Source organism: Cynocephalus volans, chromosome 6 (assembly GCF_027409185.1).
Source record: "Cynocephalus volans isolate mCynVol1 chromosome 6, mCynVol1.pri, whole genome shotgun sequence".
Taxonomy (NCBI): domain Eukaryota; kingdom Metazoa; phylum Chordata; class Mammalia; order Dermoptera; family Cynocephalidae; genus Cynocephalus; species Cynocephalus volans.
Window position 1 is genome coordinate 3236052 of NC_084465.1, and position 27496 is coordinate 3263547.

The following is a 27496-nucleotide window of genomic DNA, read 5'->3' on the forward strand; positions in this document are numbered from 1 at the left end:
CTGGGAGAGCCACCAGCTGACAGTCACCCAGTGCTACCAAGGATGACCTCTCCTTTTGAGTCAGTGTGTTAGAAGAGAGTTCATTATTAGGATTTATCATAACTCCTTCTACCCTACAACTCTCCACACCCTGTTTCTGTCCATTCCTCCCTCCCCCTACATTCTAAACTCTTCTGCCAGCCCTGTTCAGTAACAAAGCCTTCTGTTTGCAGACTTAAGCAAAATGCTGCTTGAAAAAAAGGTCCCTGGGTGCAGGTATAAGCTCTGTCACAGTTCAGAAGCACTACAGAATTGAGCTTAAACAATTGCTTGTCCAGGATCTTTACAAGTCATGTTAAGAACTACCCATATTAAAAATAGTTCTGATTAAACGACCTCCCACACCCACTCCATAAACTCCTCCACAGTATAGGCACCACATAGGATACTGCCTGTCCAGAATGAGGGGACCCTCAAAATTTCTTTTGGAAAAAAGAAATGAGATTTACCCTTTAGAAGAATATCAGTATAAGAATTTAACAAATGTGGCCAGACCAATGGTAATGCAAGATTATGTTCAGATAAGCAGCTAAGTGAACTTATGTTACAGCACAAAATCAAAACAAGATAACGCAAAAAGAAAAAGTGCCTTGGCTCCACATAATTATCTATTGATTTACCTTGAGATATATTGATATTTACTGCCTTCAAGTTTCTTGAAATTGTGAACAAATAATACACAGATCAGGATAAATGTATTGACTTACTACCATCTTTATAAAAATCGAATATACACACAAACACATCAACAATTATGGAACTGTATCCATTAAACTTTGATAAGACAACACAAAAGAACTAACAAATAGCTAAGATGTTGCTGAGTCGAAAGTATGTCCAATAACGTTTTAGTTTTAAAAGGTCCATATTTACACAGTATGCTAAATGCTTCTGCATCTCATTTTAATGCATGATAAATAAAGAACAAAGATAATGGTTGCAGCAGATCTTCCACGAGGGTTCAGCTTATGTGGTCTGACATCACTGCCAGAGGTGCAGCAAAAATGGAAATAACATTACTTTCTAATTCTGCTTCTTTCCTTTTCTAGTTTCCTTCAAGGAAACTAAACCTTTATTACTGGGATTGTCTGGTATGGAGAGTCCATCCTCAATGGTTGTGTGTATTAAGAGAGGCCAGACTGTGTTGTGGCTATTCTAACTGGTGGTGTATGAAAGGCCCACAGGTGGCTTAGCTGTTCGTCTTTTGAGAACATATGTCAGGAGCAAGCTTGCTTACATGTGTTTGTGGACAGATGCTGACACACACACCTATTCCTGGGAACCCATGTCATACTCAGACAATGCCCAGAGCAGACCATAAAGTAGCCATGAAGTCTGTCTTGAACAACGGTGCCCAAAGAGGATTAGATTTGATTACCACTAACTAGAAAAAAGCATGCTTCAATGCTTACTTCTCAGAGGCAACAAGTAGATTTTCGGTTTTAAAACCACAGCACACTCAGACTATTTCAGAAATCGGTAAAAACCTGTTAAACTCATTTTATTGCGTAAGTCCTCAAAGGTAAAGTGAATCAGTAAGTCCCCACTGCCCCGTGGGCACTGAATGGCTTAGGCCATTCTTAGTGCTTGTTGGGCTGCCAAACTCACTTTAATGCAGCTCTCTGTGGACTGAGCCAAAGCTACACTTTAAATATATATAAAAATATCGTATCTAACTGTGAAGATAACTGGGCAGTGACAGCCCTGTCAACCAGCCGCCAGGCACACACACCTGTCACTTGGACACTCTACTGAAGGTATGGTGAGGCATACAATAACACCTTCCAAGAGTTAGGGGCTTTCTGGAACAGAGGTGGCCAGGCTCCACAGATGGAAGGTTTTTTGGTATATCCTATGAGTGCCTATAGTTTCCTGGAACCAAAATCTTCTGAAGAGCAGCCATGAACCACCTACCACCTGCATTTTCCAGTGTTACTCTTAAACATACAAAGTCATTTTAGAATCAATGCTACATAACAAAAAAAAAAAAAACAAAAGAATCAATGCTACATAAAGTCTCACAGGGTCTGGTATACTCTTTTCCAGTTCTTGATGTTTGTTTTGGTAACTTAATTTGAAAAAGTAATATGTCAACTGTGGAAATAAGACGATCCAAGTCCCCTGACCTCATCCCTTAGCTCCTACTAGAAGGTTAACAGACCCAGAGGGAGGAGCTTGCTCCAGAGAGCTTCAGTGCTCACTCTGGTCCTCACTGGGTTAACCAGAGGCAGTAAGTGATAACAAGCTTCTATTTCCCTTAATTCTACTAATAAATTTACCATGAAATCGTAGGTATAAAATACAGCTCAAAAGTCTGAGTATGCCCTAGTATTATTTGCTCAAATACGTCAGGTCTACTTTAGAATATATCCAAAATAGTGGAACTCTTTCATGAGCAGAAATACAATAAGGCACTTTTTTCAGTGTTTGCCTAGAATGAATTTTAGTAAAAGTTGCTTTATGGAGAGTAAGTCTCACCTAAAGGAATCTACCCAGAATGACTAAAAGCAGTTTCAGTGATGACACAAACACATTTTATTTTGGGCTACGTTGTCCCTGTAAGACAGCCACCCCCAATGCCACATGCTGTGGAGAACGGCATGTGAGGGTAAGCATCCCTTTGCTCTTCAGGTCCACTGAAGGACAGTGCAGTCCTGCTCAAAGACCTTAAAAAAGGGGGGGAGGGGGGTGTCAATCAAAGCAATGATAAACAAATTCCCAAAGAATGTTATATACATCACAGAGCCAGTGGCACAAATAAGCCACCTTGGGCTGGATTTAAAAAGAGGAAAAAAACCAAATAGGTCTGTTCAACCTTCAAGCTGTTCCTCAATCTTGCAGGGTAGGAACCCGGGTCAGAGAGCTGCTGGATGAAAGGACAGCAAACGCCCTCCGCTGAGCCACAGAAGTGTGGTGGTGCCTGCCCGCTAGTTCGCCACACTCAGGAAGAGTGTGGAAAGGAGCGGGTAGTGCGCCTTGGGACTAGGAACACACAGCTGGCGCCTGTGAAATACTTACAAGAAGCAGAATCTGCCCTTCAACTGGACCACGCCCACCACCCACTCCTACCCTGACTTTCCAGGATATGCAAGTCAATCAATAATCACCCAGATTTTAATCTACATTTTTACAAGAGCCTTTTGAGGGCTTTCTGAGAAGACAAGTTAAGCCTGGTTGAGAAAACTATTTTCTAGCCTGCACTGAAGATAAGTGCAACCATTATCAAATATTCTTTGCTGTGAAAAATACTTAGAATTTGTGACACTAATGTTCTTTCCTGAACCTAAGTCACTGTGATCAATCATACAGCAAGATCACGAAGAACAACGTCTACATGCATATTAAGCACATTGAAAACAAAAGAAAATGAAAAACTGGAGTTCTCCATGGTGACAACAGAATTTGAAGCAATCTAACATCAAACTCTGACTTGTTGTGTCCTGTAAATTCAGCTCTTCTGGAATCAACCCTGTGGCTGGCTGGCGCTCCGGACAACAGTTACGGCAAGACTGTAGACTGGAGAGCCCTAAGCTCCCAGGGATCCTGTGCCGGCTGGCAGCTTCCTTGAAGAAATTCCACAGTGTGTGTATAGCAGAAGGTCAGACTCTCTTGTTGGAAATCACTCCACAATCAGGGCCACATTTATGTGGGACAAATCTATCATATGCCTGTGGAAATTTAAAGAAACAATCAGCATTAACTCTGCACATCAGCAATCAATTTATCAAGGTGGAAGAAAACTGCAATAGAATGGTAAGCCCTGTTTAACAAAATCTTCCTATATAAAAATGCAGATTTATGGATAAAATCTATAAAAACAAAAGGGGGGGATTGTTCACACGACAAAAGGACACATTGCCTTCTCAGTGGACTCGCTGTGTACTGCTGCAATAAGAGAGGGGCACACACACACAGACCTTGGCAAAGAGGCCTTCCCTCCCGCTCCCAAATCACAATTACAGAATACACTGGCTACCTGTGGAATTTCTGTTGAAATGCTAATGCATGGGCTGGTTCCTTGAACTTAGCTATGGCTTTCCGTTGCTGGGGAAGCATCTGTAAACTCTAGAGAAACGAAACAGAGAAATACTTTAATATCATGTTGTAAACGGGAATATACATATACATATTTATGTATACATTATTAGCTTTAATACAAAACTTGAGTCCAGTCTGACACTTTGATAGCTAAAACAAACTGGCCTCCCTTTCTATCTCCGTTGCAATTTTTCTTACCTATCAAGGCAATCTACTTCAAAGCAGTGCTTCAGTAAGTCATTCCTGCGAGCAACGCCTGCTTATATCCTCCATACCTGCTGTTAAGGCCTTCTAGCATCTGGTCACGTCAGCCTGCCAAACCTTCTCTCTGTGAGACCTGGCGGCAGGCAGCTGTCCTTGGATAGAGGCACTTCCTCTTCTCATGACTTTTTGTCAGATGATTCTCAATAGGAGTCCTCACTAACCTTTTTAAAGCATGTTACCTATCACACCAGAGGAAACTGCTGGTTAGTGAGGAGACCCCAAGGTCTGCGGCAGGCAGTGACTCCTAGTTACCACTGGGTAAGCTGAGATTCCCATGCGTCTCATGGGTCACAGAAACCCTTCCGTCCTTCCCTGACACAATATGGAAGGGTGGGACTGAAAGAAACAAGAGGCCGCTCTCTGTTTGTATTGTGGAAAAGCTTGAGAAAGCTCGAGAACAAAGGAGTGAGCAAGCGCCAACTCCTACAAGCTGCAGCCACTGAATCCTTGAGGCCGGGGCACACTTGCTAGAGGGGGCCAGCTATTCCCAGAGTGGTATGTCATCCCCTGAGAGGTCGCCTTCAGGTTGTGAGGAGAGCCCCCTGAGATGCAGCAAGTCTACCAGCCTCTGTCTAACACTGCCAGCTCGGGGGAACAGAGACTTGGAAAGCATCTCTCAGAGAAGAAACCTGCCATTCAGGCAGTTCAGCCCAGAGAAGCTCAGGCTGGATGGATCAGAGTGCAACTCACAGGGAAAAGGAAACAAACGCTCACCGAGTGCCTATTCTGTAGGAGGTGCTTCACTCATGGCTGGCACACATGTGACCTCATCTAACCCCTGCGAAGTGAGAGTCTGGTGGTTACTTCAATTGTGCAGACCGAGAAAACCTAGGCTCTGCAAAGGTGAAGTACTCTGTGCAAAAGCTGCACCCCAAGAAATGACAAATCAGGATCTTAGCTGAAGTCTCCTCTCAAAGCCTAAACTCTTGCTGCTAGGGCCAGCTTCATTCTCAATGGCTAATGCAGTGACAAAAACTGAGCTGACCTTGGCTAACTATTCTATTCTGAGTGTCACAGGATCGCTGGAAGCAATGAAAAAGGTAGAAAAAGTGAGCAGCACAGTGGCCGGCACACGCAGGCATAACCTGACCATCGGCTGTTGGTGTGGCCACTGCTCATGACCAGGGCTGTCCTTTGAATTTTATTGAGAATCCCAACAGAGAAAGTTATATTTACTCGTGAGTGACTGCAAACGTTACGCTCTTGTGAGAAGACTATTTTTTGTTTTACACTATGGAGTTTCATTTATTACAGGATAAAAATGTTCTTTTTGGGGGACCTAGGATACATTTTGCCCTCCTGTCCGTGGACATCAGAACTTGAGACTCTTCAGCCTTTGGGTTCCAGGACTTACACCAGCAGCACCTCTGGGCTCTCAGGCCTTTGCCTCAAACTTCCCTGGTTCTGAGGCTTCTGGACTTGGACTGAACCACACTACCAGCATCTAGTCTGCAGATGGCCCACGGTGAGATGCTCAGCCTTTGGAATCGTGTGAGCCAATTCCCCTAATAAATCCCCTTTTACTTAAAAAACATTTTTTTTTCTTTTCCTCTTAACACAATTTTAGGCAAAACCCAACAAACAGGGAAATAAATATAAATAAGCAAAGAGGCCTCAGAACTTACAATGAACTTACTTCCTGATCCTGACAATCAATTTGGTTTCACTGAGGCTGGAGCAGGAGGTTATAGGTCTCCCCTAGACAAGGCTATGACCCAGAGGACCTGTGCGGCTCCTGGACACCTGGGCTGTGGAGCCCGCCGGCTCTGACAGAAACCCACCTCCTCCAGCCCTGAGAGAAGGCTGGGCACCCCTGCAGCCCCACCCACCTCTCTCTTCCAGGCAGAATCTTCTTTCTGACTCATTTAACAGCAACGTTCACGAGCATCACATGGCTCGTTCTTCCTGCACCCTCCCTCACCCGAAATTCTGAGATACACTATAATGCACACTTGTGGTCATTTTTACCTTCCAATTATTACATTTCTGCAAAAGCCTTACCATTCTTCCTTACTCTGTACATAATGAGTCTACAGATAGACGTCTTTGAAATAAATTTTCCAGAGAGGCTGATGAACACAGTTTTAGGAAGTAAAATGCTAACTGAGAGCAACACTGACCACGTGACTGCTTCGCTTAAGAAATTTCTCAGATTCCACGGTTTTGAGAAGTACAGTAACATGTAGTTACTAGAATTGTCTACAACAGGGGTCCCTCTTCATTTAGGGGACAATACTCCTTGCCCTTATGCTAGTGAACATTCAGTGGTGCCACATCCCAAAGCACATGGCGACTTGACATTCTATTCTAAAACATTTATTCCCAAAACACACAGAAATACCCTTTTTCTACCTGAAACCAGGAAGGCGGCACTGAAGCCTTGGGTCACTTAGCACTGTCCATTTAGGGTACTTTAAAGTATATATTTAACCACTATGAAGTGCTGTTATGAACGTCTCTTTAAAATTTACAGGAGGGCATTTCAAAAAGTCTGTGGAAAAATGAAATTCAAAGATAATAATTCAAATCTTTCCATAAGCTTTTTGAAGTACCCTCATACTTATCCATATCATTTGTTTAGCTATCTAATGCTGGCAGAAGCGGGTTATATCATTTTTTTTTTTTTAATTACAAAACCTGGCATTTTGTGCATGCAGTATTTTAAAGTCTATAAATGCCCATGCAAAACCATCCCATGGACTGAGAGGACTCTGCTTTGTTCCTGAGGCAGAAAGAAGAAGCCCCTGCCCAAGGCTCAATTCACCCCTACTCAGGATTCATATACTGGCAATCTTGCAAATAAAACAAGTAGTGTGATAAGAAAAAACGTTGTATGTATGTGTGAACTTAATAATCTGAGGATTCGAAAGGATAATTTGTTTAGTTGGAATATTTATGTCTTAAAATTTATAACTAAGAATCTGAAAATTTCAAAATAATCAAACTCAGAGGCAAAAGTTCTTATATCAAGTGTGCCCAGCAGATATTTATCTTCCTTCTCAAGTATCATTTTAAGTAAAATTTTTTTTTTTTTTTGGTGGCTGGCCGGTACAGGGATCTGAACACATGACCTTGCTGTTACAAGGCTGTGCTCTAACCAACCTGAGCTTACTGGCCAGCTTCCAGTATCATTTTAACATGAAGTAACCAATATAATGGGTATTGGATTTTAAATCAAGAGATGAGCCATGCCCGGGTGCCCTACCTGGATGGGTCCCACCGACATCAGTAGGCTCTTCAGCTGGGCATCGGTCGTGGATGATGACAGACCCTCCACAGACACCACGCAGGGTTGCGGCTTGCATTCCACCACCCGCAGATTCTGTTTGTTGGGCATCAGGCGCCCCCGGCCCATGGGGCCTGCCACTCCTCTGCCTCGTCCGTGCATGAGGGCCTGGCAACACAAAGCAAAGGCACTCTCACTTTTGACAGCTACTAAGATATAAAAGTGAGCAAGTCACAGAATCTATTAACATATACCAGAGCTACAGGATTTTCTGCAGTACATGACACAGTAAGTCTAGGTGGAGGACAGGAGGGGACTGATGATGCCTGAATCTCTCATGCCACATGGTCGCACTCAGCAGGTACATGGTGTGTTATCATCTTTCTGGAGTTGAAGTGCTCACAGGGATTCAGAAACTTGTGAAGAACACAGTTCAGGATTTGCCTCCAGTCCTAACAGCCCCAAAGGCCAAATCTTTCCCATGTATAACAGGAGTACCTCCTTATCTGTGGTTTTGTTTTCCTTGGTTTCAGCTACCTGTGGTCAACCACAGTTCAAAAATATTACAGGATTTTGAGAGAGAGAGAGCACATTCACAAAACTTTTATTACAGTATATTGTTATAATTATTCCATTTTATTATTATTGTTGTTAATCTCCTACTGTGCCTAATTCATAAAATAAACTTTGTCATAGGCATGTACGTACAGGAAAAACAGTAAACATATATAGGATTCAGTACTGTCCAAGGTTTCAGGCATCCAATGAGGGTCTTGGGATGTGTCCCCAATGGATAAGGGGGGACCACAGTATAGTCCGGTTCCAGTGGAGACCTGCTCTGTACAGTGCTCAATCTACCTGAGTCACAAGCCACAGCATAATGTACTCAACTCATCTTGTAAAGAACTACATTTGCTATCCCAAAAACCTCAAAGGCAGATTCTGCAACAAGGGTTTCACCTATGGCTGCACATTACAATCATCTGCACAGCTTTAAAAAACAAAAAGCCACCACAACAACTGAGTTACCTCTGCCAACCCCCAATTATGATTTCCCTGGTCTGAGGCAGGGCCCAGACATTATCATTTTTTAAAGCTGCACAGGGTTCAAAACCACTGTTCTAGAATGTGTTAAAAGAGGAGAGACAGCTGATGTTTCCAGCGTTGTCTCCTGATTAGGAATGAGAGAGCGCCCTGTGGCCGACCTCTCCAGGGTGGGAGAGCAGGAAGTGCAGAAGGCGGGGTGGTGCTGAACAGCATGAGGCCTCCACACGCCCGCCCTAACTTCCTCCTACAGTCTGGGCAGAAAGGGGCAAGAGCAGCCTTCCAGTCCACCACAGAAAAGAGCAGAATGGAAAGACAACTGAATGCATGGGCACCAATACAAAGGCAAGATGAGGGAGGCCTCTGCAGAAGGGAGAGCACTCCTGGAGGTGGGTTTTGAAAAAGCGCACAAGGAAATTTCAAGAGAAGCCACATAGGAAAACACATCAAAAGATGCAAGTTACTCTGGCTGGAAACCAGTGGCAAATACCTATTCTTTGGTTCTAACTATAATAAGTCATAATATTAATAAATAATATCCTCTACCAAATGCTTACTCATACGTCAGGAACCAGGTTTTTTTATATGCATATTCTTGTAAAATCCTCACAATGGTTTAAGTAAGAGAGGAAACACCATTATCCTCATTAACAGGAGATCAAATGAGGTGTAAGATGAAACTCAAGTACTTTATGTAAGTATATGGTGGTGTATTTTTCTTTCTCATCATATAGTCAGGCATAATACCTAAATGAAGAAAATTCAGACTGGAACAGTCTTTAAAGACTGTATCACTTTATCACTGAAGACATCACTTGACATATCTTGTATATCTGTCTTCTGCAACAAAATGGAAAATTTTTATTTGCTCCTACACCATAAAGTGTTAATGAGATAATATATACAAAGCAATTTAAATACTTCATAGAGACCCAGGGTGGTCTTGACATCAACATCACTACTTGGAAGCACGATGAGCAGGCAGGATGACCAGCACATTCCCAGCCATTCTGGAAGAAATGCAGGGTGATGCTGCCTCCCTCTTTCTCCCTTGCTCCAGTTCCATCACATAAGCGATGTCGGCTTCTGCACCAGGAGGGGACTTTACTCTCAGGTCATCCTTGTCCCTTCTGTAGAGGCATAAGGACTCGGGGGAAACGAAGAAGCTGCCCCTTGCTAGAAGCTGAGGGAAAAGGGCACTGTCGCTAATACATAACGTGACAAGATGGACATACGTCCTGCACAGAAAAGGAGACCAGCCACTCCGCAGAAAGGTGTCCAGGGATGCCCATGCTTCCTGCCTGACAGACTGAGGTCAGAAGGCAACATCCTCCAATCCACAGAGCAAGGGCCTCGGCCTCCTGTCTCTCAATGGTAACAAAATCGGTAAGTGCACAGCTGGTTCCACATCTGTGAAGTTTCTGGTGAATCAGTGAGTAGAGGAAGGAGAGCGCACTCATGCTGGGGTACACGCGTGTGCCCGTGTGCTGTCTCCAGAGTGCAGCACAGAGCTGCGGGTGCACCACTAAGTAGTCAGGAGAAGAAAAGGCACTGGTGAAAACATTAATGTGTTTTCAAAGCCAAAACAAAGCAAATGATGATTCATATTGCTGTGTGCCAGGTATGGCAAATTGGAGAAACCCTCTAAATGTCAACTTTTCTTAACTAGTGGGATATCTAATGTGCACAGAACAAGCCTTCGCGCTTCCGGTGCCATGGGCTAGGAGACAAGCAGTACCTTCTTTGCCGGGTGAATTCCTTGGATGCTTTTAATCCCTGGAGGAACAGCCGAGTGCATGTGGGGCACCACCGGCAGGTGCTGGGGCTGCTGAAGGCCCCCCTTGGTCAGAGTCACCTTGCGGGCAGGCTGCGCTCTCTCTTCTGGAGGCTGAGGGAGTCGTGGGGGCTGGCCATCTGGGTGAAAACAGCCGTCGCTCTCTCCTCCCTGCTGAAAGCAACACAGCAGCAGGCTGTTCACTCACTGCTCCACTAACATTCCTCCCCCAGTGCGAGCCATCTCAAACAAGTATAAAACCAAACTTATCATTTCACTAGTAAGGAAATTTCTCATTGGATCGTGATTAGGTTTTAACAATATTTTTGAAATTTAAAACACTAAGATCTCCTTTAATTACTGTATCCATTTAAGAGGTCTGTGATTAAAATAAATGCTGTTTAATTCAGTGAAATACTGCTTAGCCTTAAAAATACTTCACATTCAACATGCATGTTTTATTTTCAAGAGCATTCTTGTTACAATTTGACAGTGGGCATCTATGGTGGTTAAAACTTTTAGGTCCTGTACAAGCCTCACCTAAGTGGGCACTCAGCCTGACTCCCGCTGGCTACAGCTGTGACTCTGGCACGTCCCAGTGTCCTTCCCCTATGGATGCAGCAACATCAAGCATGCTGTACTCTTTAGTACCGTGTTCCTAAGTGTTGAAGAATGTCCCAAAACCACAAGCTAGAAACTCTTCTGCCTCCTGCTGAGTGTTACAAGTGTCACTACCAACTACAGAAATAACAGAAATATCACCCCATGTCTTACTAATGTTCTCTCATTTCTTGACCTTAGAGTTTGTTAATCAATTAGGAAGCAAGTACACATTCGAGCTGTACTGTTAACGTTGCTCACACCACCAGACAGCATACAGTATCTCAGAATGGTGCCCATCGGCTACTTTCACTATTAAGCCTAGCGCCTTTCTGAAAGAATAGCTGGGGAAAGAGTGGATGGCAAGAACATCAGGTCTTGCCCTGCTAAATTATGTGATTACTCTTAATAGAAACGGATGCCTGAACTTGAAAAGTAAGATTAAGCCCTACCCCTAACATAAACAGGCACTTATCAGTCATTGGTTAGGAAACCCTCCTCACACGGACTGCTCAGCTATGACAGCATTTCCAATGATAACTAGGTAGATTAGCTCAGAAGAAGCCCATACACCCATGTCTCGCCTTCTCTCCCCAAACTTACCTTTTGGAGACCATTTAATGGAAGAAAGGGCTCTGTAAAGAGAAGGAACAGGGCCTGGAGCGAGGCGGGTGCAGATGCGGTTTTTGCTAAGACCGCCTGAAGTAATAAGAACTCAAGAAAAGATGAGATTAAAAACGTCACACGGGGGCAAGACTTCTGGCCATGTCAACATGAGGAGGCTGGCAAATCTCTCCCCAAAACAAGTATAAAACTGGACAAAATTGCCCCAAACCACTTCAGAACCCTGGAGATGGATGGAAGTGAAAGAGCAACTGGGCAAGCACTCCTTCCGGAGCCCAGAGAGCAGAGCCGTCTGCAGCCTCTGGATAGGGCTCCTCAGCAGAGATGGCTGCTGTGTCCGTGCAGGGCTGGGCAGAAGCCCAGAGGGGCCTGGACCTCACAGCAGTACCGTCAGTCAAAGCAGGAAGCCCACGGATCTGTGAGCCTCTGGTCATGGCCCCATTTGGAACAAGTAGCAGACCAGCCAGAAATCTGAAAAACCTAATGAGGAAGGAAACTCTGGAACTGACAGATCCACCAAAGGCCCAGAGGAGCTCTCCCCACGTGGCTGCCTAGAAGCTGACAGGAAGCAAGAGCGCCGGCCCACACCAGACCCCTGGCTGCAGGTGGCCGTGCAGCAGCAGGGTGGACCCCTAGGACCCCAGGCTAAGAAACAAACATAAGAATAGAAAAGCTGAACAAAAAATATTTAAACTGAACAAAAATGAAAACACAAAATATCAAAAGTTAGGGGATGCAGCTTAAGCAGTCATATCAAAAAGAAGAAAGATCTAAAATCAATAATTTTGAGTTTTTACCTCAAAAAGCTAGCCCTCTCCTCAAAAACAGGAAATCGAACCCAAGCAGAAGGATAGAAATGATAAAGATCACAGTTAAAGGCAATGACACAGTAAACAGAAAAATAGAAAATCAGTAAAAGCAGGTTTTTCAAGATCAACAAAACTGATACTCCTGTAATTATACTGAACAAGAAAAAAGGCAAGACAATGACAAAAGTCAGAAAACAAGAGGGATCACCACAAGAGACCCCACATATTAGACAACTTAGACAAATGGACAAATTCCATAAAAGATTCAAGCACCAGAACTGACTTAAGAAAGAGAAAATCTGGATAGACCTCTAAGAAGTAAAGAGTGAAGTAACAATTAAAAACCTCTCACAAAGAAAAACATAGATACAGCTTCATCAGTGAATTCCATCAAATATTTAAGGAAGAAATACTACCAAGCTTACACGATCTTTTTCAGAAAACATATGAGGAAGAAATCCCTTCCCACTCATTCTTTCAGCCTGCTATTACCTTTCTACAAAAGCCAAAGACATCAAAAGAAAAGACGACTACAGAATACCTCTCATAAGCATAGATGGAAAAAAATCCAGCAACACAGAAGAAAGGTCACACGTCATGACCAAGTAAGATTCATCCCAGCAATGCAAGGTTGGTTTAACACCCCTCAGATTAACTCATGTCACATACCATATGAATAAAGTACCACATGACCATCATCACTGCTGTGGATGACTGAACCAGATGGGTTCTCTCCCCCCTCACATTGTGACTCTATAATGTGTATTATAATTGCTTAAGATGTGTTGGTCTTACTGGGAGTCACTCCTATTCTTACTGGGAATCATTCCTATCTTACGAAGAGATACCCCACAAATGAAAATGGAAGCACTGTGAAAAGGCAGACCACTGGCAAGACCGTGATCCACACAAAAAGTCAGGCTGGTGGTTTGTACTTCTTGAAACTTCTCCACAAGGTCTTCAACCCAAGGTGTGAACAGGCATCCCAACCCAGCAGGAATGGCTTATTCTAAGTGCACAATTTTTCAAAGTTTTTAATCTTAAAAAACTATGTGAATTTTCTGTTTTATACATGCTTGAAATTTTCTATACTAAAAAGTTTTAAAATTTAAGGATGTATACTGCACTTCCTCATCTTTCTTAAGAGCCAGTGACCTGTCACCTATTAATTTATCTAAAATCCTATTGAAATGTAGTTCCCGGCAGTGTAAACTTAGTGCAAGATTCATAAATTCATTGTGCATGTGTTAAGTCAGACTGTCTCCTTTCTACATACACTAATATTTCATATTAGCTTTCAGGTCCCATGAGGTCCCACGTTGGATGGAGGCTACACCAAACCACTGAATTCTCCACACCCGACCACTGAATTCTCTACACAGCTCAGACCCACAAGTCTACTGACTGTGATTCTCCAACTACTATCCTTTTCACTAACATGGATATATGAATGGACTGTGGAAGTTCAACTCTCTAAGAAAGTCTTCCACTGTATGGACTTAAGTAATCTACATAAGCTCCTTGGTAGCTTACCTGCCTAGGTATCTAATAAATACCCAGAGCATATGCTATCTTATAAGCGTTCTAGAGAAACCAGTGATTCAGGCCCTAGTTAAGTCCATTTTGTTTGCCATGCCGAAATGTCTTAAGAGCACAGCAGGCACTGAAATATTTATTGAACTAATCAATAGATAGTAGACTGTACTTTTAAAAACTGAGTACTTCTGAATGTGCTAAAAAATTTTTTAAAAAGACAATCAGAATACTAGATTATGGCCATAGTCAATCAGCACATACATATTTACTAAAATTCACCATGAAAATAAAAAGGCCAAACCTCCAGCCCAGCAATCCATTATGTATATGAGAAAATATTACGCTACGATGCAGAAAGAGATGAGACAGCACCCTTGGCCTAAAGGGAACAAAGTCCATACAATACAATGGACAACAAGGTGAATACTCTGGTCCTTTTTTCTTTAGCAATCAAAGGTGAAAACAAGACGATCTACAGAGTAAGTTTTAAAAGAATAGCTTGCACCAAAACTAGGATGCCATTATTTGCCTATTTTAAGGTATACAATGTGTATATATATTTGGGTGATATAAATACATAACACTGTCATAATCTGATTTTTAAACTGGGAACTGAGAACATAAACATTTAATCAATAACACCCCAAATAATAATAATTCTCTCATTGCTATTTTGGGTAAGAGACTGGAGATAATTTATGTCTCATAGTATTAATGTCAGATAAGAACCATGAAAAGCAAAGTTCTAAACTTTTATTTTCCTTTCAAGGCAAGTTTACTTTTTTTAAGTAGGCTTGATCCCTATTTAAAATTCAGAAATACAGGTATTAAAAAACTCTCTCCTTTCCTCATCTCTTGCAAGAAAAACTCAAACTTCCTAATGTAGAGTGGAGTATTAGATCTTGTGACATAAAGAGTCCCTGGAGTCATGCCTCATTTAGGACTTGCTAAGAAATGGTCTGAACAGACAGGAGACAAGACCTGTGGTGGAATCTGCTCCCTGGTGCAGTGGCCGCTCACTCCCTCCTGTGCAGCGGCATTGGCCTGCCTGTCGTGTCCCCAAACTGGGTCTGTCTGCGCCCTCCTCACATTCAGGAAGCTCTTCGCCAGCTGCCTGCCTGGCCTGCTCATTCATGGAGGCCTCTGCCCGACACGCTCTCCAATCCTAGGGTGATGCTGCACACAGCTCACAGCACGCATCGCTGCTGTGATTACAGCATGTGCTTGCTTACTAGAGGCGCTGCTCACTGGTGTCCTGAGGACAGAGAATGGAGCCAGGCACCAAGCAGGCAGACACCCTGTATCTGTTGAGTCTGTGATGAACACAGAATGTGGGACGCTTCACACACACTGTGATGGCGACTTTCCAACCTTGAGGAAAAACTGGTCCTATAAACTGCTTAGTGAAAAGTGGGGGAAAAGCCCTGCCTGGGTAAGTTCTAGAGCTCTATATTCAAGACAAGTTTTTATACCTTCTATAGCTACAAATTACACAATATAACTTTACAGCAGAAATTTCCAAGGTACCTAGGATATTAGAGTTTTGGCATCATTCAACATATTCCCCACTTGTTATTAGCTGTGGAATGTTATTACTTGTTGAATGTCTATGATATGTCAAGAAATGTACTAGGGTCTGTACAGACATTGTTTTCCTTCAACCTCCCTACAAGGCAAATTATTATTCCCATTTTGCACATGAAACAAACTGAGGCCTTTAATCAGACACAAGTGCAGGAACATCTCCGTGGCTCCAAAGATATGACTCCACACTGCCTCCTAGAGGAGGAACTTTCACCAACATATTTTGTAACTACATATTTTCAGCAAGAGCTGAAACAAAAGGGATTAACCATCATTCAATTAAATCATTTTAATTATATAAAAGGCTACCACAATGCTGTGCTTTTGAATTTTTCTGAAGATCATGATAAGCATTCGAGACTTAAACATAAGTAAATTATTTCATTTTGTAAGAAAAATTGAAAAAGAAATTTCCAAGTGAGCGAGCAAGTATTCCCTTTCAATCTAGCATAATACAAAGCTAATTCTAGGTGAAAATTTAAAATTCCTGGGTTATTCCAGTCAACACTAGGAAATAGTTAACTTATACCTTACTAGGGTGTTGCCAGGAATGTATTTTTATACCCATTTGAACAGCCAAGCCAAATTATAAATAAAAGTCTCATATAATCTATGCATATAGTTACAGTATTGAAAAAGATCCTAAAAGTATTAGCACTTAGTTATGTAAATTTTAAAATACTGTTGATTCAAATTAGGAATTTTAGAGACCTGTTATCTTAATGTAAGCAAATAAGTGGCCTTGTTGTGGATGGCAGGGAACGTTCTCCTCATAAAAGGTAAGTTCACTTTGAAACTGGATTTCTCCAGGGCTACGGTTCACTTTTTAACTCTTTACACAGAGTATGTTGCATACAATTTAAAATATCTTCCTCTTCCTCCAAAACAGATGAGAAAAAAAGCAGCTTGGCTCCTCTTAGACCAAATCAGAAACATTTTGTTGTTTTTTTTCCACAAATGATTATCTTTTAATGAATAATATAAAAATGTCTTTTTAAACTAGTGTTTGTTTTCTAAAAAATTATATGGGGCACTATCTGAATAACCTTAGGGAATACTTTTTATCAGCTTAATCATTACAAAAAATGGGGTTTGTAGCCACCAACATTAGCAGGACAAATTTATTTATAACAAATGGTTTAAATGTATAGATAAAAATGCCTATTGATACTGTCAGGGTTTCTTGCAATTTAACAGATCAAATCTTATTTTCATTCTTAAATCCCATGAAGAAGTGGTATCACTGACTTGCATTCACTAGCAAGCAAATTGATTAATCCCCCTCTATAGAAATCTCAACTCTTGATTATACCTATCAGACGTTAAGCGGCATTATTCTAGAGTGACAACACTTGACAAATTCCCCAACCATTTTTCTCAGCCTTTGTGGCCCTGCTAGCTTGTATTAACCCTGATGAAAAATTAATTTTCCTTATCTTCTTCTAAACCCCAAAATCCAAATCCGCCAAACTGGCAACTCTTTCTGTAAAGGTATTATGAAAACCTCTAAAAGATTAATTGCATGTCTTCAGGTGACATTAAATTAATTTCTGTACTCATGACAGACATTTGATACTCCGTACTGAGAGGACAGATAACATTGTCAGGACACACAGAAGGACAGTGGTGTAGTGTCCCAGGGCAGCCTCTTACGAATTCTCCTTTCGATAAGGCCGTACTTCACTGTCACTGGCAATGTTGCTGATCTTACGGACCACGGACCTCACTGAACAGGTTTCTATTAACTGCAACAATGCTGGGCCTATCCTTGTAATCTTTATAAAGCTCATTCAAAATCTGGACAATAAATGATATGCATGCTATATGAAGTGTCTAAATATAAATATATTTAAGGTTCCTCCATTTTTTCTTTGAAGACTGCTGGATTAAAGGAGACAAAGTAGAAGAAACTAAACAGGCTAACACTGTCTTCTGAGTTCTCGGTCAATTTCCTAATTACACTGCTGCAATGTGCTATGAGAAGAGAATATGTCACATCTGCAATGTTCATTTATTATCTGCAATAAATTATCCTTACATAATGGCAAGCATGCAAAACATGGAAGCAACTTAAATCTAAAATACTGGCTATCTCTGATTCTGGTAATGATCTACACAGGTTGAATTAAAAGCAAATCTTCATGGTTACAGAGCCCAGGGCAAGAGACCTCCTGACTGCTGTGCTTCATGAAAGAAAAGGGACCTGCATTTGGCTTTAACAGTGTGGAGAGATCATGGCACAGCAACGCAAATGCACTCTCTCTCTGAACAACCAACCTCTCTGAGATTAATTAGGTTTAAAAAGCAAAATTATCTGAGCTTTGGAGAAACAAACCAAAGCTCCGAGCCTCTGAGGATATCTGATACCTCAAGATTCTCCAATTTCGACAGCACCAATCTACCAGTCTAAAAAGGGAAGGATTACTGCAAGTGGGACGCTGAACACTCTGGATGCAGTGCTTTACCAGGTGGCAGGGCCCATGGCGCCTAGCTCTTCCAACACAACCCCTCACTTAGGGGTAGGCTTCTGCCCTTCCCCGGAGAAGCTGCTCCAAAGGACCCACTTTGTAGCACTGGGCAACTTCTATTCCTGGTGGGCTGCTGAGTCAGGAGAGGGAAGTTACTCAGACATTGGAAAAAGCACATTCCCTTTCTGCTGGGCAGGGTGTGTTAGCAAATCCTGATTCCTAATTTTAAGTGAATTATTTCTGATTTACCTGCTTATTTCACTCCCCAAGATCATGCCCCTTAAAAAAAAACCTCATAAATTAATGAGTGTAGAAATTCTTATGCACTAAAAGTGATTTCTGTCCTCTAATGACCAATGGTCTATCTTGCCCACATGTTTAAGGCTGCTCATAAAGTAATTTCTTTGGAAGTAATCAATTCTGCCCACTAAAGCATTTCAAAGCTCTTTATAACAAACATTTATATACAAAGTTTTTCCTCCAAAAGGAAGATTCTAGATTATACATCTTATCAATTAAGTAAATCATTAGGATTATCCACACCCCATTTTTATTTCTCTTCTGGCCATTTGGACAAATGGTGTCAAACTCCACCCAGCCACCTCTCCAGTGAGCCTGCCACCTTGCCTCCCCTCCCCACCTGACCCCACGTGCCTGGGTGTGCACCTCTCATGGCTTCCCCACCTCTGTGTCCAACGCAGTTTCTTACATTCTCCCTTTACCATCCGGTCTTCTCAGAGCTCTCTTCTCCATCAGCTATCTGTCTGCAGCTCTGTCCTTTACATATATAGATATGGACTCTGGACGCTTTACTTACACGTCACCTCCATCTGACTACTTCTACTTGGCCCCTTCTAGCTCTCTCCCTCGGCTCTGCTGCTCCTCTGCTCTAAGGTGCTGCAGGGTCTGTCCTAGGAGGTTAGCTTTGGCCAGAAATCAAGAGAGCCAAATGGCCAGGTTCTCCTGCCGAGATCTTGGAAGCTAAGTGTGGGTTGTCCTGGCTAACATTCACAAGGCTGGAGGCTCGCTATCTTCACTGGGGTCAGCACTGCAATTTACCATTTAACAAAATTCAAAAAGCAGTAAAACAGGATTATAATACAATCCCATTTTGCAAACTGAATAAAGAAAGAGTTTCAGGAGGGGATAATAAATTTTTCCATAAAAACATGGCTAGAAAAATTAAGGATAATGATTAATGGTTTCTGTTTTGTTTTTTCCAAATTTTGCTTTCTTACTGGTATCATCTAAATTTCTACAGAAACAACGATTAATTTTATCATCCGAAGTACTCAGGAAAAAAACACTGTGCTAACTCCTCCTCTGCCATTTCAGTAAAACAAACTAAACAATGTTGATAATTTTAACTTAATATTTAAATTTCTTAAATATTTATAATATATGTGAAATTGTCCTAAATCCTGGAGACAAACAAATGACTAGAAGGCCCGCCCCTTTCAAGCAAGCAGCAGTAACCAGGAGACAAAGCTCTGCCACAGGCAGTGGGCGACAGCGGGGCGAGGGAGGAGGAAGCTTGGGGGACGGAGCAGGGCAGAAAGGGGGGCAACCTTGTGGATGCAGCTGGAGGAAGAAGACCCAGTGGAAGACCCACTGCAATATCAAGAGACAGAGCACAGTGGGCCAGAGGCATGGACCACAGCACTCCCGCGATGAGGAGGGAGTAGAAGTGAAAGCACATGAAATGCTCACGAAGTGTGACTATTCCTGAAACGAGCTGTCCCCAAAGTGCAACAGATGACTTCAGGAGACTAAGACCAACATTCTGTTTGTCTCTAAATTCAATGCTCAGGAGTGTGTCATACGCCATTCTGTGTAACACTTAGGTTAGAAGCTCAAAAAAACCCTGCAAATAATGACTGTAAAACTTTAGTTTTCCTAAAAAGTAAGAGTAAAATTTGCAGTAGAGTCTGCCCCTTGTCAACAATTAAGCAAATAAAGCAAGGTAAGAACACTAGCCCACCATCCTTCTGCTAAAACTTTTCAATAGATCCCATTGCTCTAAGATCAAAACCCCAAACCTAAATCAGCCTATAAAGGCCCCATCTTCAGACTTATCTGCTCTCCTGCTCTCTGGCCAAAATGGCCTTCCTTCGGATAGGGAACTGGCCACAATTTACCCACCACAGGACCTTTCAATGTGTTCTCCCCTTTCTGCCTATAAGGCCCTTTCCTTCCCTTCCTCCTTCATCTAGTCATTTCCTCCTCTCTCCTCAGATGTCACTTCTCTAGGTCTGTCTCCCTGTTAAACTATTCGTGCCACTACATCACTGTCTGCTTTTATCTACTATTATACACCCAGAGCCTACACAATACTTCGTTCACTGCAGAGCTCAAATGAGTAGTTTCTACTTTCTTGTGCAGTGTAAGCAGCTGCTAAGGCACACAGAGTGTCACAGCCCAAGTTATGTCTGCTGTGACAATTTAAACCACAGCTGATCTGCAGGATATCTCTCTCTCATCATAAATGCTGGCGTCGATGCTATGGCCTCACCCCTTAAGGAACTGAGGAAGTTATAAAACCTGCTACCGATGGCTAGTCATAAGTCTTGTTGAAATGCACAAACAAAAAATACAGAATACAATTTCAGATTACTGAATATGCCAAGTCTACCTCTACCCCTTACCACAGAAAGGAAAAGACCCCTCAGAGACCTGACTCTCGCCATTAGTAGGTTTAGCACCTTGGTCGCTGCTAAAAGAACATGCCTTGGCTAGCCCCCTGGTCTGCAGAGGATGACAGACTCATTTTAAATACTGGAACTATCAAACAACTTCAACAACTCAAAAAATGAAATCAACAGAGCAAAAAATACTTTTGTATTCCTGTCAATGATCTATTTCAATAAATATAATACACACCCAAATCCAACCAGTTCAAGCAGTCTCTTTATGATTCATTTTTCTCTCTCTGCAACTCACTGCAGAAGGATCAGACATGCAATGAGAGGGACTAGAAGCAATGACAGCCAGTAACCGTGGGCACCCTACACCCACATCTCCCCTCTCAGGAACCGAATGAAGCTTCCTATAGACGGGACAGATTCCAGAGCCAAGGCAGAGGAAGGATAAGATGAGCCTGAACACCCTGCACCAGAAGGTAAGGATGTATTCAAAGAATGATGGAGCTATAGCAAAGGACCCAGAAGCCAGCTTGAAGGGCTCTCGCTGGCCAATCTGGGACAATTCTAACATCAAAATAAATAAATGATAGTGATAGTTCACTGAATAAAGTAAGAATTCATACTTCTATACTGATGTAAATAAATTAACAAATAAATAAGTGAGGGAGAAGACAAAGCTACTGCAGTAGCAGCATGATATCTAATAAATACAGCAGGAGTACTCAGAAAAACAGTACTTGCAAAACAACAGTGAAAATTTGTTAAGAAATGGGATATTTACGCAGTCTCAAAGTATCTTCCTATAAATTACTTACTAGTTAACAAAGGGTAAAACTGTAACTTTACAGTGGAGAGACTTGGTAAACAGCATTTTTACCCATGTGACCACAGTTAATTTTGCCAACATTGGACAAACCTCCTGACTAGATGCACTGAGAAGGACATGATATCCCATGTGGCGTTCCTGCCCAAAACTCAAAACCTGAAACCAATCAGGAGGAAGCATAAGAAACCGAAATTCAAGAACACTCTACAAAATAATTGGCCTCTGCTCTTTAAAAATGTCAAGGGCAAGAAACACAATGAAAGGCTAAATAAGCAAGCCTTCCAGATTCAAGGAGACTACAAAAATAATGCATGATCCTGGACTGAATCCTAGACTGGGGGAGAAATGGCCATGAAGGGCATAATTGGGACAACTGATGAAATCTGAAGATGTACTATATCAATATTAACTTCTTGATCACTGATAATGCACAGTTGTGGTTTTGTGACAGAATACCTCTGTTCTGACGTATCACACTGTGTCTCCAACCTACTCTCAAATGGTTTGGGAAAACGTGTGTGTGGGGGTCAAAGGACAAAAAGACAGGGATAAAGCAAACTTGGCAAAATGTAAACAACTGGTGAATCTGGTAAAGGGAGTACAGGAGTTTCTTGTGCTATTCTTACAACTTCTCCTAAACTGAAATTATACCAAAATAAAACACCCCACCCCAAAGCCCCACAAAAGAGATCAAGGTATGTACATATCACCTCTCCACAGAAAAACTGAGAATAATTTTTGAGAGAGTAGGAAGGGAAGAAATCTATAAATGCAGTCTAACCTCCAAAAGCAAAATCACACAAATAAATTGAGACCTTTGCAGGCAGTATTTTGACAGCCTTTTAAAAGTGAAAAGCAAAAGTATCATGATCAGACAGCTGGCTTTCCTGCTGGGGCATTCTGTGCTTCTCCCATTTCTCCGTGTGGCCAACAGAACAAAGCCCTATTTACTTAATTTGCTGCCAAATTCTTAAGAATTTCATGCAGGTGAATTTAGTATTTCTTTTCATTTTGCTAAAGAACACTATAAACAGTCATTCCCAGTAAACCTTTTTTTTCTTCCTTAAATTAAAAGGAAAGGGTATGTAATATTCACTGAGCTACTACCATACACTCAGGCGCTGTGCTCCTTCCTTTACGTGGTTTACACACTTAGCCCTTGCAGCAGTTCTCGGACGAGAGATGACCCTCTTTTACAGATGAGGAAACAGGGTTCATTCAAGCCAGGGAACCAAGGTCATGCAGATGCAAACTGAAAACCAAGATGCAAATACTTCAAAGACTGTGCCATTTCCCTGAACAAGACAACAGGAGCAGAAGGCCCTAAGGCAAAGAATGTCCTCTGCACTGGCTCGTTCTAGTTTCTTTTTCTTGTGTTTAATCACAGAGAATGGTCGAAGATGATCATAGTCCATTCACACTAAGTAAACATCTTATATTTTTTATTTCTGCTCTGCTATCTTACAAGTAACTTTTTATGTATTGGTTATGAACAAAATAATGATTTAACAAGGTTGCTCTTTTGGTTTCTTAAAATTAATGACTTCAAAATAGCTTTCTGAGAAATGACCAAATGGAGAATATTTCTATATTCTAAGTAATCAAAAGAGGATTATTCCATCAAATACAATTTCTTAAGTAGAATACATATATAAATAATATTCAAGGTGGCACAGGAAATTTTAGAAGCAATATTTGCTGACATGTAACACTATAAGCAGCATTAATTTGTTCCTTTCATAATTTCACTTACCAAAGATAATAAAATATGAGTTGGGAAAAAAACAAAATTCACATATATAGAGATTGACTAGCCTCAAAACAGAAGGGGTCTTTCAAATTCCCCTAATGCCTTCCCCTTGAAGCTTGAAATATAAAATTTGACTTAATCTGAACATTCAAATGTTCAAGGATACGTTTACAGCACAGAGCAAGCTATGACTATGCCCAACCAGGATACACACCCACTTGCTTTACTAGGCCAGTGGCCAGGTGGTGACTGTAATGTCACACAGGTTCCAGAACAGGGATGATGGAAACTCAGTCACTTGCCAGTCCTGTGTCCACAACCGAGGTTACTCCTCCACTGCAGAGCTTTTTCATACATCTGAATCCTTCTCAACATATTGTTCTAGTCAGCCACTACCAATTAGTTAGGTTTGGCAGGCAAAATGAAACCTACTCATCACTGTTATTCTAGATGCCCCAGTAAAAATTTTCTGAATCAACCCTGACTGCTATATATACTTACGAAAAACAGTAGAATAGTATCCCTAATCAAGAAATAATATAAATAACACTATGGAAAAAAGTAGCAGCTAAAATAGCTAAATATTATAAACAAGGGTAAAGAACCTACGATTCAGACTGAACCAGGTTTGGGAGCTTAGCTCTACCACTTAGTAGCTGTGTGGTCCTGGACTACCAACATAACTTCTCTGAGACTCAATTTACGTGCCTGTAAAATGGGACTGCATATCTACCTCATGAAGATGTCGTGAGTATATGCTAAACACTTGCTAAATAGTAGCCAATGCTATTATGTGGCATAAAAATCACAGAATTTACTTTTAGAAGGGGCCTGAGGAGCATTCTGAAAAGAAAATGGAAATGAAGCTGCTTCTATGTGCTAGCAGCTTTCATTTATTGATTCCTCACAGGAACCTTATTAATCCCATTTATAGATTAGAAACTGAGGCTCAGAAAAATGAAATGATTGCTCAGGGTCCCAAAGACAGTAAAAAATAGACCACCACTCAAACACGGGCCTTCCCCAACAACACAGCCATGTCATTTTTAACGCATCACACGACCAGGCAGAAAGGAAAGCTCTCCGTCCCAATGAGGGAGGGCTTCAATCTCCATGAAAAGGTATTTCAGAATGGCCAACAGTACATGTGATGCCACAATAAGTCCTTGAATAAGATCAAGATTCACTTTCCAAGCATACACCAAGATAATGACTCTAGTCACCATGACTGTGTATGAAAAACTTATTAAATTCTTTTAGAAAATACTCCCTATGGCCACAATGCAGTAGCCATAATAAAGGGACTAATATAAAAGTAGAAATTCCCTCATAATGACAAGGATGAGTTAGAATAACTTTAAAGATGACAGTTAATGAAAGAGCAGACTAAAAAACCTACTGTCTTAAGACTCGCGCTCCTTTGCCTTTCAAATGAAATACGGAAAATAACAAAAGAAAACTGTTGATTCACAATTGCCTAATAGCCATGAGCACACCTAGAGAAACCCAATTAAGTTGTAAGATATATCCAATTTGAATGCTATAAAAATGGCGAGAAAATTCTGCTTTCATACATACACATGAATCACCTTGTGGATACCTATTTTAACTATAGTCACCCACTAGAGCACAAGTTCCTGAATGGCGCCATGCACAGAAATAGTCCCACATCCTGACTCAAGACTGACTGCTAGAATGAGGAGACTACTGAATGCAAAGAATAATTTAATCAAATATATTAGGTGAAGTTGCATTAGTTCAAGTTAGAAAAAAGTGAAGGAAATAGTTTAGGTTAGAAAACAATGGAGGAAATAAAATTGATTCTCGAGCAAATCTAAGAAACCTTATAAATAACATACACGTTGACTCTATACTAACAGAAGGTAAAGAAATTGAGGGTTCATAGCAAAATACAAGGGGAATATGAACCAACATTGAAATGCTTCTATTAAATAAGTAATTATAAGACTGAAACATATATATAATATTCTGTTATAGGTACTATGTACAAGTTAATCCTCCCCAAATGCTAAGCTTCTGTTAGCCCCTGACTGGGCTGCCTGGTTCAGCAGACCTGGGCTCATAACAGAAGATTTTCCCATGTAGAAAACATCCCTGATCACTACCAAAGCCAACAGAAGCTGAGAATGACCCAGATACAGATGCCTCAGCAGCAGGCAGGGACACAAATAAGAGTCAAAATAAATGTGTTTCCTTTCTGCACTGCCTGAAGTAAGCACAATGTGCAACTAACCATCATTATATGTTCTCTTAAGAACAGTTCCCACCCACAAAAAACAAACAAAAAAACCCCAAGACCATTAAGAAAATATAATTCATTTTAGTTCAGAGAGATACAAACAAGAGATACACCCTCTGACAAGTCAAAAGTTGCCAACATGCTACTGGAGGAGCTGCTGAAATAAATCCTAAGATACAGACATGTTGGTTAGTTAATTTAATACTGAAGAATTAAAAAGTTAGATAAAAAAGCTATTCCAAAATGTTGGTTTGGCAGATAGCTATTTTTCGTGGAAAATTCCTTTGTTTTTTCTGTTTACTGTAAAATGAGATAGCATGATTTTGGAATAAGTTTGCTATAAAAATACATTTTTTCCACTGAAGGAAAAGACAGTAAAAATTCAAGTAGATAAAATTATTTTAAAGGAAAGCTGTTCATTAGTTTAAAAGCTGCTCGTTGACTACAGAAACCTGACCCTCCACCTCGCAACCCACCAATGTAGGGAGCACATGAAACCACAGTTGTTTTTATTATGGCAAAGGCCTAATTCCCAGCAATGGCCATGTGCCCTCTTAGGTATAAAACTCAAGTAAAAACATGAGACATTAAGATAGTATGCTTAGAAACAAGTCAAAAGCAGAAAGGCCACAGACACTGTCAACTGGTAAGTGCTTGAGTTCTCACCTGAAGATAACAAATTCATATAATATTAAAATAAGTTGATGTAAGTCAGTTCATCTGCTTGTCAGCATTGTGAATCACAATGAACAGATGTGAGAAAACACAGATTCAGATAAAACAAAACAGGACCTACTCCTTCCCCTTCCTAAATGTACTGCTTTCTTAGGATGCACTGAGAATTAGAAGGTATTTTCTTTTTTTATAGTACGTTTTTTCTGTTTTTTAAAGTAATCATTACTAGTTAGTTTACCCTAAAAGTCTGTGTTTACAGCTTTCTCTTTTTCTTCCTCAATTTATAATGCAAATACACAATACGTAGCATTGTTAGAGAGTACAATTGCACAGACCACAGCTGTAGAATTCATCGTAAGTGAAGCAATGGATAGGAGGTATCCACCATAACTGAGTAAGGCTGTATGCCAGGACAAAGAAGCAAGTGTTCTGCACAGCACCTTCTACAGGAGGACGTACAGATACGGGGAACCCTTCTGCCGTAACTTTTTTATGTTAGAGTCCCGAACTTATCCAAACTACAGTGGAAAACTGCAGTTCCTGTGCCTTACTGAAAATGACCTGAAATGGGCACCGACCAAAAGCAAAAAGAAAAAATGAGGCCTGCTCCACTTTTAAAAGCACGTGGTAAGATCATATTTTATGTCAATTTATATTTTTTCTTTAAAATGGGAGAAAAAAAAAGACAGGTAAATAGTCCTTGGAACAATGCTGCTTGAAAGTGGACACGCAAATATACACTGTCCCACCAATTCCCACTCTGTCCACAGCTGCTCACTGAATCTAAACCTACACATAACAAATTATTTGTTTTGTGTGAAGGGATCTTTATTTTTAAAACAAATGGTTCTATCACAAATTATCTACAAAAAGGAGCTAAAACTGAGAATTATCTAATTTAGGAACTGTCACACTGGTTTTTTATTATGACTGAAGAGACAACTGAAACAACATGGGTCCAGTTTTAAGTAGTATTTAAATGACAGTTCTTAAGGGCCGGCCCATGGCTCACTTGGGAGAGCGTGGTGCTGACAACACCAAGGCCACGGGTTCAGATCTCTACATAGGGGATGGCCGGTTAGCTCACTTGGAAGAGCGTGGTGCTGACACCACCAAGGCCACGGGTTCAGATCCCTATATAGGGGATGGCCAGTTAGCTCACTTGGGAGAGCGTGGTGCTGATAACACCAAGTCAAGGGTTAAGATCCCCTTACCAGTCATCTTTAAAAAAATAAATAAATAAAATAAATAGATAGATAGATAGACAGACAGATAGACAGACAGATAGATAGATAGACAGACAGACAGACAGTTCTTATACCAAGGTCAAGTAGGTA

At 41.2% G+C, this 27496-nt stretch overlaps 1 protein-coding gene across 2 annotated transcripts in view; it reads right to left on the bottom strand.

Moving 5' to 3' along the window:
* Positions 1-735: 735 nt before the first annotated feature.
* The window catches only part of RBM33 (RNA binding motif protein 33), a 118993-nt gene continuing 92232 nt past the window's right edge, over positions 736-27496 (bottom strand). Inside the window, exons 15-18 of one of the 2 annotated variants that reach the window (XM_063099613.1) lie at positions 10350-10556; positions 7547-7735; positions 4016-4104; positions 736-3707 (exon numbers count right to left, since the gene is read on the bottom strand). In XM_063099613.1, coding sequence (XP_062955683.1) covers positions 3659-3707; positions 4016-4104; positions 7547-7735; positions 10350-10556 — 534 coding nt within the window. In that variant the 3' untranslated portion in view covers positions 736-3658. Of the gene's footprint in view, positions 3708-4015; positions 4105-7546; positions 7736-10349; positions 10560-27496 lie in introns of both variants that reach the window. The other variant, XM_063099612.1, reaches the window with a different exon arrangement.